This window comes from Lolium rigidum, chromosome 7, assembly GCF_022539505.1.
Source record: "Lolium rigidum isolate FL_2022 chromosome 7, APGP_CSIRO_Lrig_0.1, whole genome shotgun sequence".
NCBI lineage: Eukaryota > Viridiplantae > Streptophyta > Magnoliopsida > Poales > Poaceae > Lolium > Lolium rigidum.
In genome coordinates, this window is record NC_061514.1 from 81,830,033 (window position 1) to 81,844,375 (window position 14,343).

A 14,343-nucleotide genomic window follows, 5' to 3' on the forward strand; every position below is an offset into this window, starting at 1 on the left:
GGCGGCTCCCACGCCCAAAATTTTCAGCTCCGCAAGGCGCCGGCGCGCCCGATTCGTGCTCTTGGCGAAGGGGCCGGCACGGGGTTGCCGGCGCATCTTTGGGCTCCAAAAATCGCCGGCGCCGTTTGGGGCGCGCCGGTGCGAGCTCATTTTGGCTCCCGGCCCCAAATTGCTATCGGGACCACTGTCGGAGGTGCCGGTGGAGATGCTCTAAATATAGCGAATTTTGAGGCAAATCCAGGTAATTTTCAGCAATATCGCTCGCAGGGTTACCATGCAAGTAGAGTTGCCCCATAAACGACGCGTGACATAACGTGGAATCCCCATGTCTGTTGAGACAACCACTTTCAAAGCTGCCGTCTAGACATGCGTATACCATTCCGTTCAGACGTAGTACTAGTACTGATGTACAATCGATCTTTGTTTCTCTTTGCATATACGTACATCGAAACGTCACCTCCTTCAACCGTCTATTTTGCACAGCACATGCCTTGAGGCTGAAACCATTAATATCGACCAATCCACAAGGCACAGGCCCAGTTGCATCCCTGCCTGTATATATACGCGCGCATCATCTAGCCACCACACAGAAACACACACGTACGCACGGGACGTTCAAGCAGCAGCATGAAGGGAGCACGGCGCTCATCCAGCAGCAACAGGAGGCTCCTCGCGTCCTTCCTGAACGCGTGCAGGAAGCTCGGCGCCGCCCCGACGGCGGGCGAGTGGGCGCAGCTCCGCGCCGGCGACGACGAGGCCGCCATCCCGGTGGACGTGCCGAGGGGCCACACGGTGGTGTACGTAGGGGCGGAGCTGCGGCGTCACGTCGTCCGGGTGTCCTCCCTCGGCCACCCGCTGTTCCGGGAGCTGCTCGACGACCGCGCGCGGGAGGAGCACGCCTTCGCCGCCGACGACAGGCTCTGCCTGCCCTGCGACGAGGACATCTTCCTCGCAGTGCTCTGCCACGTCGACTCCAAGCACGACTACTGCCGGAGGCTGGTACTATGCAGCTGATACGTAGGATCGGGAGCGGTTCATATATTTGCTCCGAGATAACGAGATTGTTGGGTACATGATTTCCTAGGCCTCAGATGTATAGGGTCGATCTCTGTGTGAGACGTGTAGAGAGGTAGGGTTTTGGGGAATACCGCACACGGCTCTAGGCACACGGGGCTCCTGTATATATATTGGCTCAAGGCCCAAAGTTACAGATATACAAGCCCATATGGGCCTAGGGTTAGGGTTTCCTAGATTAATTCTAACACCCCCCGCAGTCACAACGGGAGGTTTACAGACGCTGAGACTGGAACGAAACTCTAAAAACAAAGGACTAGCTAAACCTTTAGTCATAATGTCAGCAAACTGATGACTAGAGGGAACATGAAGAACCCTGACTTCGCCGAGAGCAACCCTCTCACGGACGAAGTGAATATCTATCTCAATATGCTTGGTGCGTCGATGCTGGACGGGGTTGGAGGACATATACACAGCAGAAATGTTGTCGCAGTAGACAACTGTCGCGGAAGAGAGGGGTCGATGGAGTTCACCGAGTAGTTGCCGAGTCCAACAGCACTCGGCGACAGCATGTGCGACGGCACGATACTCAGCTTCAGCACTGGAGCGGGAGACCGTAGTTTGTCGTTTAGACGACCAAGAGATCAGGTTGTCACCATAGTAGACGCAGTATCCGGAGGTGGAGCGCCGAGAGTCAGGACAACCCGCCCAGTCCGCATCAGAATAAGCGGTAAGACTGGATGAAGAGGAAGCACCAAGATGGAGACCCATGTCCAATGTACCCTTGACATACCGAAGGATCCGCTTGATCAACGCCAGATGTGGATCCCGAGGATCATGCATATGCAAGCAGACTTGCTGAACAGCATACGCTAGGTCAGGACGTGTGAGCGTGAGGTACTGCAAGGCACCAGCAAGGCTGCGGTAGTCGGACGGATCAGCAACAGGAGAGCCCTCGGTGGAGGAGAGCTTGGCGCTGGTGTCGATGGGAGTGGTAGTAGCATGACACTCAGACATGCCGGCGCGCTGAAGAAGATCAACTGCATACTGTCGCTGAGAGAGAAACAGAGCTGTAGGAGTGCGCTGAACGGAGATCCCTAGGAAGAAGGACAGATCACCCAGATCGGTCATAGAGAACTCGGCGTGAAGAAGCGCAGTCAAGCGTTGCAGAAGATCCGAAGACGAGGCCGTAATGATGATGTCGTCCACATATAAGAGCACATAAGCAAGTGCATCACCCTCTTTTAGCACGAACAAGGAGGTGTCCGAGAGTGAAGCCGTGAAGTGAAGCTGACGAAGAAAAGAGGCAAACCGCTGGTACCACGCACGCGGAGCCTGCTTCAAACCATAGAGGGAGCGATGGAGCTGGCAGACATGGTCCGGACGCTGAGGATCGACAAAACCGGACGGCTGCTGGCAGTAGACCACTTCATCAAGGTGACCATTGAGGAACGCATTTTTCACATCAAGCTGCCGAATAGGCCATCCAGACGAGATGGCTATGCTGAGGACAAGGCGAATGGTCGCCGGTTTGACGACAGGACTGAAAGTCTCATCGTAGTCCACACCGGCCTGTTGCGAGAACCCACAGACAACCCATCGAGCCTTGTAACGAGCGAGAGAACCATCAGAGTGGAACTTGTGGCGGAAGATCCACTTGCCGGAGACGATGTTGGCACCCGGGGGACGAGGCACGAGAGACCATGTGCCATTGTCCAATAGAGCTCGGAACTCATCAGACATGGCAGCACGCCATAGAGGATCCTGGAGAGCGCCGCGGTAGGTCTTCGGGACCGGTGATATGGCAGTAGTGGTGGCTGACAGATTGAGACGCTCGCGAGGAGGAACCACGATACCGTCCTTCGAACGAGTCCGCATAGAGGTCGGAGCACGTGGGGCAGGAGCATCCCGTGGCGGCGATGATGGTGGTGTCGAGCCAGATGAGGGGACAGTGAAGTCCTCATCATCGGAGGATGAGGCCACAGCATGTGACGAGGCGGTCGGAGACGAGAAGGTCGGCGACGGCGGGGCACCAGGAGATTGGGCGTCGTCTGCCGCGGTCCTCTGCCGCGGCAGAGAAAACGCTGCCGAGGGCCCGCGGGGGCCTGCCGGCGAGGTGCGGCAGAAAAGGGGTCTGCCGCGGCAGCGGGTGCAGCAGCGGGCGCGCGACGGAGGGGCGTCGTGGGTACAGCGGGGCGAACACGAGTTGGTGATGTAGACGTGTCGCGGGCTGTAGCTTGGAGAAAATCCAAGTTGGTGCGCAATGGAGAGCCTGGCGCAGGAGCATAGGGAAAGACGTCCTCGTCGAAGACAACGTGTCGCGAGATGATTACTCGACGCGTGGCCGGGTCGTAGCAGCGAAACCCCTTATGCGAGGAGGGGTAGCCGAGGAAGACGCACGCCTGTGAGCGGGGCTGCAGCTTGTGCTTGGCGACGGCTGCCATATTGGGGTAGCAAAGGCAGCCGAAGACGCGGAGGTTGTCGTAGAGCGCAGGCTTGTCGTGCAGTTTCTCGAACGGGACAGCCATAGCGATGGATTTGCACGGCCGGCGGTTCAGCAGGTACACAGCTGTAGAGAGGGCCTCTGCCCAAAACACGGGCGCCAAGTGTGCCTGAAACATAAGAGTACGCATAGTGTCGTTGACCGTGCGAATAGCACGTTCTGCCTTGCCGTTTTGTGGAGAGGTGTATGGGCAAGATAGACGAACATGAACACCATTAGTGAGAAGGAGAGACTCGAGACGGGAGTTGAGGAATTCAGTGCCGTTGTCACATTGTATAGCGCGGATGGTGGTGCGAAATTGCGTGTGGACATAGGAGAAAAAGTGCTTCAGCGTGTCGTAAGTACTAGATTTTTGTCGAAGAGGAAACGCCCAGTAAAAGTGAGAAAAATCATCAACAATTATGAGATAGTACTTAAAACCAGAATTACTTAACACCGGAGATGTCCACAAATCGCAATGCACTAGCTCAAAAGGAGCGCTAGAAACCGACAACGATCGTGCAAACGGTAATCGCACATGCTTGCCGAGTTGACACGCATGGCAAAGACCGCGCTGAGATTTATTACATAAAATCACTGATTTATTCCTAAGGGACGCCAAGGCGTCATGACTCGGGTGGCCCAACCGACGATGCCAAATCTCCGGGGACGCGACTGTCGACACCAACGCCTGAGGAGGGGATGCCGACGGTGTGATGGTGTAAAGATCACCATCACTATTGCATCGAATTATCTCTGTCCTGGTGAGGTGGTCCTTCACAGAAAAACCGAAAGCGTCAAACTCAATTGTGCAGGAATTATCACGAGTAAATTTGCGCACGGACAGAAGATTCCGAATAAGAGAGGGAACAAGAAGCACATCGCGGAGAATGAAAGAAGTGCCATTGGAGTAAAGAGATGAAGTGCCCACACTCGTAATTGGAATAGAAGAGCCATTACCAACGGTGACAAAGTGTGGATGAGAAAGGGGTTGAGAAGATGAGACTTTACCATCCTCAGACGTCATGTGCGAGGACGCACCGGTGTCCATCACCCAGCCGCCGTTCTGAAGCGCGAGGTTGTTCATGGCAGCGAGAAAGCCGGCGCTGTCCCAGCTAGGGGTCGAAGTAGACTGCTGGGAGGGCGCCGACATGGTGACGTAGGCCTGCTGAGGGCGGGGGCCGAGAACCCCCTGTCCACCGAAGTTGCCGCTGGCAGGGCCGCGGGCGTTGGCGCCGGCGGGCAGCTGGCTGCAGGGGCGGAGGGAGGGGGGGGGCGAGCAGGGGTCAGACCCCCCCTAATGGTTCGCCCCCCTCAACAAATCTTGGCAGGTATTAGCGCTAGTTTCTTTGAAATGGTAGCAGATAATTATGCGATTTGTTCTAAGTCGCTGTAGCTTTCCTCATGTGTACCACGACTATGAAGCCCAACCAGACAAATGGCCCATTTACCTATACCAAGCGTGAGTCTGGCCGCCGCCTGGTATTCTGATTAGATCGATCCAATTTTACATCTCCCTAGTAGGCGTCTGCGACTTCCGCTAGCGATTTGTTGATGAAGCCTTCTCGTTGGCGGTTGTGCGATTGCGTCCTTGAGAGTTGAGACCATCTTGCCATCGGAGATCCCCCTCATCCCCGTCTGTATGTGTTTCTGAATTCTGATTACTCGATTCAGCACTAAGTTTTAAAGCCATTTCAGTATACATGTGTTACCGCTGCTAGTTAGCTAGTATCAGCTTGCTTTGTCTGATCGATCACAGCGTTATTAAAAAATGCTAGTATTCTGGTTGCTTTACTAAATGAATGTAATGTTTCTTTATTTTAATCATTTTATGTCGAAGGATGAAGAGGAAACATCACGACAGCTATAATTTTCTTTACTAATAATTTGATGTACTGTATTTATTACCCGCCAAAAAAAGTGATGTATCTTGGTCGTTTTAGGCGCTTGCCTGTGCGTGTGTGAGACCTATTGAATTTTTGTTTCTTCCTTGTTGGTCATTGTTTTCTTCTATCTAATATATTTCACATGCAGTCCCTGTGCATGGTTCAATTTTTTAAATTATTTTATGCCTAAGGATAAAGAGTAAATCACCAATAACAATTATAAAATTCTTTGATAAATCGCTAACGGTGTCATGGAATTTAATTTTCCGACATATAGTGCTATTTTTTTTTCTCTTGCATGACAAAAAAAAGTTTCTGCCCCCCCTATTGTCAAATCCTGGCTCCGCCCCTGGCTGGCTGGGGCTGAAGCAGAACCACGGGCCGGCAGGGGTAGGCGCGAAGCGCGGGCCAGAGTTGTTGTTGGGGCCACGGCGGTTGCCCTTCCCCTTGCCGTAGTTGCGGTTGCCCTTGCCCGAAGGGGCTGGATCGCCGCGGCAGCCCGCACCGGTGCAGGGGGCAGGCTGGGGTGGAGCGGCAGCGACAAGGGCGGTGGCCTGGACGTTCTTGGCGGAGTTGGAGAGGCGCATCTCCTCGAGCTGGAGCATGGAGCGGGCGATGACGAACGTGGGGAACGGCTTGGCCAGATTGATGGCGCTGGCAGCCCCATTGAGGCGATCGTCGAGGCCGCGGATGACGTTGAGGACGAGCGCCTTGTCCTCGACCTTGCAGTCGACGTCGCGGAGGGCGTCGGCCAGGCGCTTCTGGTGCTGGCAGTAGGCAGTGACGGAGAGAGATCCCTGCAGCAGATTGTGAAACTCACCAAGGAGGTAGACGGCGCGGCTCTCTTTGTTGTCGTTGAAGAGCGTAGAGAGCGCCGTCCAGAGCTGGCACGCCGTCTGCGAGGGCTCCATGACGAGGTCGAGGACATCCTCCGAGATGGAGCTGTGGAGGGCGGAGAGGACGGTGTAGTCGTTGATGGCCCAGGTGGCGTCGTTGGGCGTGGCGGCCTTGGTGGAGTCAACGTGGTCGAGGAGGCCGTTCTTGCCGAGATGCGTGAGGAAGAACATAGTCCACTTGGAGTAGTTGGAGGCGTCGAGGACGATCGGGATCGGGCCACGGGTGGAGGAGACGGCCGGCACAAGAGCGGAGGAGGAGGAGGCCATGGTGGCTAGGGTGAGGCTGGAGGAGGTCATGGCGGCGGCGGCTAGAGAGGCGGCGGCGCAGGGGCTGGATCGAGGTTTTAGTCTGATACCATGTGAGACGTGTAGAGAGGTAGGGTTTTGGGGAATACCGCACACGGCTCTAGGCACGCGGGGCTCCTGTATATATATTGGCTCAAGGCCCAAAGTTACAGATATACAAGCCCATATGGGCCTAGGGTTAGGGTTTCCTAGATTAATTCTAACACTCTGTAGAAATTTGGTTCCGGTGCTCCATGCTCTGTATTCCATTCTTCAAGGATGTAACGCAAGGTGCCGCGGTGCAGAATGTCACTCGTTCCAACTTAGTTTTGTTTAAACGGAGGCAAAATTTGCCTCATTCATTAATTAAGAAAAGAGCGTTTAGGTTTTAGAAAAGAAATCATGCCAAAAAAATTGCAACAACCAGAGCCAAGCTCAGGCATACGACCCACTCCCTTCGGCACTCCTCTTGCTTGTGAGTTCCTAGAAAACATTGATCATCGATGGTACAATGTCCATTTTCAAACGAGTTTTTGTGGAGATTCAGTCAGGGAAGGGGCTTCGCTGCTCTCATGCCGAGTGGAGTCGATTCAGTTAAAATATGGTGGGTGTCTAGATGTCCGAAAATAAGATGGAAAGAAGCAAAGATGGGCAATCACAGGGATGCGTACACTCTGGCTTGAGCGCAACAATAGAACTTTCGATTGATTTAGTCCATCCTTGCAGTTAAGTGATACAAAGAGCAGAAGATGAGCTAGTCCTTTAGCAGGCTAGCAAGCAGGTAGCAGAACTTGCCTGAGTACTCCATCCGTTCTTAATTAATTGACTTTGATTAGAACCACAGAGGTAGTACTCCGTAGAGTTTGTGTGGGTGGTGGTGACTGTTGTACTCTTGTAAAAACCTTCTTCAAATCTTAATGGAATGACAAGCAACTATGGTTGCCTATTCTCGAAAAAATTGGCCGACACAAGCTCTAAGATGCTAGACTGCTAGTACAAAGAATATTACCATATGACCTTGACGTGTTACAGATGATACATTCAAAGTTCAAACGGAGCAGCTTGACGTACATATTGCACACATATAGGCTACCATGTTGGAAATGCAGTTCATATGGGGCACAAGTGACGCTAGAAATACCGATGCAGGACGGATCTGCTGTGCTGAGAACAGCCACATAGAGGAACTGTCAAAATATTAAAAAAAAAACATTGTCGTCTATCCATTATATATATTCTTTCGGTATGCGTGTCTATCTAGTTGAAGTCGGGCTTCTCTGGGTAAGTGCAGCCAGAATGCTGGATGATGACGTTTGCAGCGTAACAAGCAGCTCTCACACACTCGTCAATGCTCTTTTCTTGAACCAGCTGGGAGAGAAACCCTCCAACAAAGGCATCACCTACAGGAAAAAAAAATGATGTAAATCACAAACATCGTATGTGGCCTTCTGCTATCACCATCAATTGTACAGCTACATGGCGCATATATAAGAAGTTGATGCTAAGAGAAAGAATAGCTTGGGGAAAGCACAATTCAATGAATTTTTAACGTCACTATGCAGAAGTAACAAGTACCTGCGCCGTTAGTATCAACAAGCTTCTCCTTGGGCAAAAGGATCACAGGAAAAGTTTTGACCTACACGCAAAAGAACAAAAGACAGTTATGCCGATTATCCAGGCTATTTGCACAGTATAAATGCTTCAATATGTGTAATCTCATTTGTAGTTCCAAAGGTGGTGTGGTTCTTGCTAAGCTCATGGTAATTCAAATCGTGAAAAAATGCTTTGAATCACCAGATCAATCCTTCAAAGCAAACCACCACTTGGACTTCAACTTGAAGAAAAAGAACCAGTGTTTCTGACATCAACCAACACAATACATGCATACAAAGAGCATAGAGTGGACTTTGCAATATGCGCTAAAGAAGACATCATGATTTCTGCTAAAATGAGACACACATTCCTAGTATTATCAGAGAATCAGGTTTTTGTGTGACACTACTCCAGCACATAATACCATATAATTTATTTAGGATGGTTCTGTGCAGTCAGGGATTCACGTATGGATGGTGCTCTGTTGCAAACATTCTGTACAGTTTGAACGGAATACAATTATCACAATCTTGTAAAGCCTGTCCATGAAACCAGCAGGAACATATATAGCAGGATATTTACCTTTCCATCATCAGCCACAACTACCGGATCACAACCTTGAGTAATAACAGTAATCCTCTTGTGTGTTCCTGAAGCCTTAGGCAATTGTGAGATTTTCAAAGCAATCTCCTCAACTTTCTCGGTCTACAATTTTTTATGCGAATTTTGTCAAAGACTTACAGATTTACTAATGTACTAATGAAAATATTAGGTGATAAATGAATACCTCCCAACCACGAACTTTAGCAAATGTCCTTGCCTCTGTTTCATTTCCAAATATGTAGTCGACATACCTAAGTTTTGGAAACAAGAAAGCCTTCAGTCAGATTATAAATAGTATTGCGAATATTGGAACAAAGTAACTTGGAAAAAACATATCTTTACACCATAAACGGAAGGTGTTCTATAATGCTATCACAAAATTAAATAACAAGAATCACATGCTGGGGTCGATTACTCACGGAAAAGCTTTCTCTTGGGCATCACGGAAAAACTCACAGATAAAGGGGGCAGAAAGGTTCATCATAAACACCTGCAAATAGTAAAATCAATTGTGCTCCAACAAATAACACTAGAATTGGACACCTTTTAGTGGTTAGTATTAACCTTGTTAGCGGCAGCAGCATGCTCAGCAACAAGTTGAATACTATCAGGAGACACGGTAAGAAAAAAACCAGCAATATAAACGTATTTTGCCTTCTCGACTGTAATTAATGACGGTATAAATGTTAGAAATGAATTCTATCAAACAAAAATACAGTGCAAAGTGCAAACGGAGTATTGGATAGAGTAAAAACAGATTGACTTGTATTACGTTTGTTTTTAAGACAACTCCGAACAAGAACATATCACAAAATCTATATCAGATCTGATATAGAAGGTACAATGATCCCAAACAACATATAAAGCTTTCAGTATCAAGCGATCATATAGCTGGAAATTCAGAGAGGAGTTCAAGCGATAATTTTCATTACCAAGCGTCCAGTTCTCTGGTCTCTTTAGATGTTCAGATTTGTAGCAGTTTGCTGCGGACAAATTTGCAACAAGTGACCTGGTTGTATATAGAAGGAAATAGTTTAAACTGAAGTCACATCCCTTTGAGTGTGGACAAGCTGGACAGACACAGAAGTAATGGAGCAGTTAAAGAACAGGACATGGGCATAGGAAAGAAATGGTACAAAAGACCATTTGTTTGGAATGAAATAGGCTAATTTTTATAATGAACCACAATCATTGATAATGTATGGCTGCAGTAATTTAAGTCCCGAATACTTATCATGCTTTGAGTATTACTTAGTCTAAGCTTAATTGATATTGTCCATTTATTTTGTTACTTTTTCTATCTCTGTTAACCAAATATTAAGGCAAATGGTTAAAGCACAGGTAGAACAAATAAATGGAAATGCCTTGTAGAATGGCATATATACTAGAAACAACTTTACAGGCCTTGCAACCTATTGATTACGCATTGAAATCCCAAATAAAAGAGGCACAATTGCCTGACAGGTATAGTTATTCTGGAAAGGAAAAAACATAGTATGAGGGAACAACAGTCTGGTACAAGAAAATACATTTTTTTTTATCATTGGCACACTTTTAGTAAACACAAATAAACATTTGCACGATAAATTACTAGTATATAGACTTCACAAGACAAACTTAACAGAAAAGTAGATGTTCGTAACTGCCAAACCATTTCATATTCCTTCACACCAGGATCATGATTACAGCTTTAGGGAAGCTTAATGCCAAGTTAGGAGCAGCAATAGGTAAATACCACTCAGGTGACATACCTTTCACCACCAACAACACAGACAGCACATGTGCCGGTTGGAGCATTGGCATCCTCATAATAGTGAGCCTACATAAACAGATGGCAAGGTTAAAGTAGTTGATTGTGCAACAGAGTGGACCATGGAGTGGCATAGCATGTAAAGCAGGCCAAAATAAGTTATAGTTTACATTGACACCAGCAGTTTGTGCATTGTTCTTCATCTCCTCGCCAAACTTGTCCTTCCCGATGCAGCCCATGAAACTTGTTGCACCAGGAATTTGAAGCATCCACTGCAAAAACGTAAAAAGGATGATATCGAGTTCTGAGCATATGATTAACAATAATCAGGATTGGTAATAGGATAATAGCTCTTGACTGTTGTTACTTAGTTTGCTGTCAGCTTACTTGGGCAACCCTAATAGAGTTCTGAGTGGCTCCTGAAGGAATTGAACGCAACGAACACGAATAGTGAGAAAGTAAACCATATAACAGAAATTATTGCACTCAATTTATCAGTTAGCAGAAACGTGCAGAAATAATACCTCCAGCAATGTATTCGGTGCTGCCCTTGCTACCCAATTCATCGTACCTAGTGGCACCAAACACAGATCCACAATATTAGTAACTCTAGCCTTTACCCTTTAGTGGTGCATCCATATGAACACATCTTCAATTGTGACATGTGAAGTTGTGAACTATGAAATTTGCATACAGATTTCAAAACGAGTACCTTATCCGATTACTCAAATTAAAACAATAGCATGCTTTGAGTTATTTAGGTAGCCAGTGCGCAGTTTATTGCCGTTCTTTTCTATTCGTGATTAATACCAATCTGGCAACAGCGGCATCGGGGTAATGCAAGAGAAAGTTGACAGGAGAAAGAAATTTACATCGGCAAGTGCTTTTCCTCTGCAAGAATGGAATTGCCCGGTTTGAGGTCATACCTAAAACACAAGCGACGAGAAAAACATGTCCATTAGCTCGTGATAACAAGAATAGCAGATCAGATGATAGGAACATAGAAATGATTGGCACGAAACGCATATCTCACAGCACAAGGAATACATGAGATGGAAGGAGGAGCAAATTACTTTGCGAGGAAGGCTTCGTCGACAACGGCGGAGATGTCGAGGAGGGGGTTGCCCATCCCAAGGAGTACGCCGTCGTAGCTTCTGCTCGCCATCTTTCCCCCTCTATAGCGGTCGTGCCTCAGTCGAGCACAAGCTAGGCGGCGGCGGCGGCGGCGGGAGAGAGAGAGCAACGTTTTTACCTGGGAGAATTTGCTTTTTTAGATGGTTTTTTACCTGGGAGAATTGGGAAAGCGAAGGATGGATGGATCGATCCCGGATAGAGCATCTCTAGGCCACGGTAAACGGGATTTATTCGGTGCCCGACGCGAGACCGTAAAAAAATCTGTGCAACTCATAGGCCAGCACACGAATCTTAAACCAAATTTTTTCTTGATTTAGAGCATCTCCAACGGAGGCTGTAAACTAGCGCTGCGCTAAAAAAACCGTCAATATACAGCGCTGCGCGCGTTTTTTGCCCTCCAACAGACGCTGTAAAATAGATCGCGCTGTAAATAGTTTAGTGCGCGCTGCAGTTTGCGTTATCCAAAGCGGTATATTTGGTGCGCCGGCTACCGCGCGCTGTAACCTTTCAGCGCGATCCTTCCCACCGCGCGAAGAAAAACGACTCCGTCTCTCCCCTTCCCCTGCTCCACCCTCGACCCGATTTGCGCTCGCGGCCACCGGCGGGAAGAAGCAGCTGAAATTGAGGAGAGGGACGGCCGCGCCAGGTGGCGGGGAATGGACGGCCACGGGCCCGGACCCGGCGCCGGCAAGCTGATGCAGACACCGTCCTCACTCCTCCGCTCCCCGACCATATCGAACTGCTCCTCCTTCCAGACCCGGAGCCCGACCACAAGAAGGCGCAGGCCATCGCAGCGCAGCAGGCCAAGGACCTCCACCACCCGCACGGCCTCCGCCCCGCCGCGACCCACCCGGCCCTCGTCCTGCTCGCCCTCCCGCTCGCGCTACTCCTGCTCCTCGTCCTCGTCCTCCGCGACCACCGGCGCCGGCATCTACAACTTCTTCTGCAAGGGGAAATATGAGGGCGAGTGCTAGGCGGGGGAGTGGTCGGGCGGGCAGAGCCACGGCGTCGGGGCCAGACGTGCTCCGACAGTCCGACGGGAGCTCCTACGTCGGGGAGTTCAAGTGCGGAGTCAAGCACGGACTCGTCAGCTACTACAGCACCGAAATTTTCTGCACTGATTCATCGCACTGCTCACTGTTCCATTCCAATGTTCATAATAGACTACTCCGAACTGAAATTTGTTTTAGGAATGTACTAGTTTCGAAATTTAGTTGATTTTTTCAGATTTATTTGTGGTATGTTTGATCTTGTTTGTTGTATGTACGTTGAAAAAACTTGTTTGTGGAGCTCTATTTTACAGCCTCTGGCGAAGGGTTGTTTTTGGCTCCTTAGTTACGCTGTAAAATAGAGCCTCTGCTAAGCTCGCGCCAACACCGCGTGCTCTATCCGGATCGAGCGCGCTGCAAACGACTTTTACAGCGCCAAATTTTAGAGCCTCTGTTGGAGATGCTCTTAGTCGATTTTTTCTAAGTTTTAAGGGCATGTCAGCAGGTGAGTTAGACTTAGCTAAATTTCAGTCACGTGACATCATCAATTCTCAACTATAACCCAGCTACAGCTCATGTGCAACTCATAGGCTAGCACGAATCTTAAACCAAATTTAATGGTGTCAATATTTTTTCTCAGTTGCAAACCACTTGTAACTCCAGCCAATTTGCAACTAGAAAAATTTCAGTTGTAACCTACTGTCAACTAGGGAAATCTCAGTTGCAACCTATTTGCAACTAGAGAAATCAACTTGCAATTGTCATATCAGCACAAAGCACGATCCAAAATCCAATGGCTAAGGAGTCGACTCAGATATAATAAAAAGCATGCGCCTGATTTCTAGCAAATCCGAAGTTTTAAATAAAAAAATGATAATACAAAACAATAATAATCATTTTAAATAGCCAAAAAGTTCGATAATGTGCACAATAATGCGCAACCAACAACTAGCATGTCACATTAGTTCATGTGTCAAAATATATCCATGACACGCCGAAGGATGCAAGATCAAGCGTCACTATTGTCACCAATCACGTTGGAGGCATCCCCACCGCCACCAATACTCGTAGGAGCACCACTAGCCGGAGCACCAGCACCAGCTTGCGTTTGCTTTCTTTGTTGCAAGCACTTCATCCTTATCAAATCCCACCACTCTTTTGTGTAGGCGTTCATGGCAGTTGGGTCCATCATCATTGTCTTGTTCTCCCGGCAATGAGGTCCGCCATGGCCTTATTCTCCTCCAGGATGGCCTTCTTCTCCTCGGCTCGGGCTCTCCTCTCGTCCAAGGCGGCCTTGTGCATCTCATCTCTTTGCAGCGCTTGCCACCTTGCTTGCTTCTCTTGAATCTTCTTCTCCGCCATGAGCATCTTTGCTTCTAGTGTATTGGTCATCAACATTTCCTTTGGTTTCACCATCTCATCAGTTTTGTCCTTCCATTGCAATTTTATCCTACATACAAAATAATGCACATGTATTTCAAATGCAACACTAGCACAAGTATTTCAAATGAATGGAAGAATGCACAAAATAAATGGAACAATGCACAGAAAACTCACATAGTGATCAATGTTGACACCACTTGGAAGTGCATTCCTCAATTGTTCCAAACATCCACTCCAACAGATACAAGCCAATTTGTTCACATCCCAATGTCCTTGCAGTGATCTATATATAGGTGTGTGGCGGTGAGGAAGCAAACTTATGCATGCG

The 14,343-nt window shown here is 48.6% G+C and overlaps 2 protein-coding genes across 2 annotated transcripts; one reads left to right on the forward strand and one right to left on the reverse strand.

Annotated features, from left to right (window-relative positions):
* Positions 1-627: 627 nt before the first annotated feature.
* Positions 628-1,014, forward strand: LOC124671593 (auxin-responsive protein SAUR50-like). The gene has a single exon (XM_047207948.1). It carries the CDS (start codon positions 628-630, stop codon positions 1,012-1,014), a length of 387 nt encoding a protein of 128 aa, XP_047063904.1.
* Positions 1,015-7,775: 6,761 nt separating this feature from the next.
* On the reverse strand, positions 7,776-11,804 carry LOC124675501 (adenosine kinase 2-like). The gene is made up of 13 exons (XM_047211580.1): positions 11,583-11,804; positions 11,382-11,435; positions 11,034-11,080; positions 10,897-10,928; positions 10,680-10,781; positions 10,511-10,578; positions 9,692-9,768; positions 9,324-9,421; positions 9,179-9,249; positions 8,944-9,010; positions 8,739-8,861; positions 8,139-8,199; positions 7,776-7,963 (listed from the first exon to the last, which is right to left on the reverse strand). The coding sequence occupies exons 1-13, from the start codon at positions 11,672-11,674 to the stop codon at positions 7,821-7,823; spliced, it is 1,035 nt and encodes a 344-aa protein (XP_047067536.1). The 5' UTR covers positions 11,675-11,804; the 3' UTR covers positions 7,776-7,820.
* Positions 11,805-14,343: the final 2,539 nt, after the last annotated feature.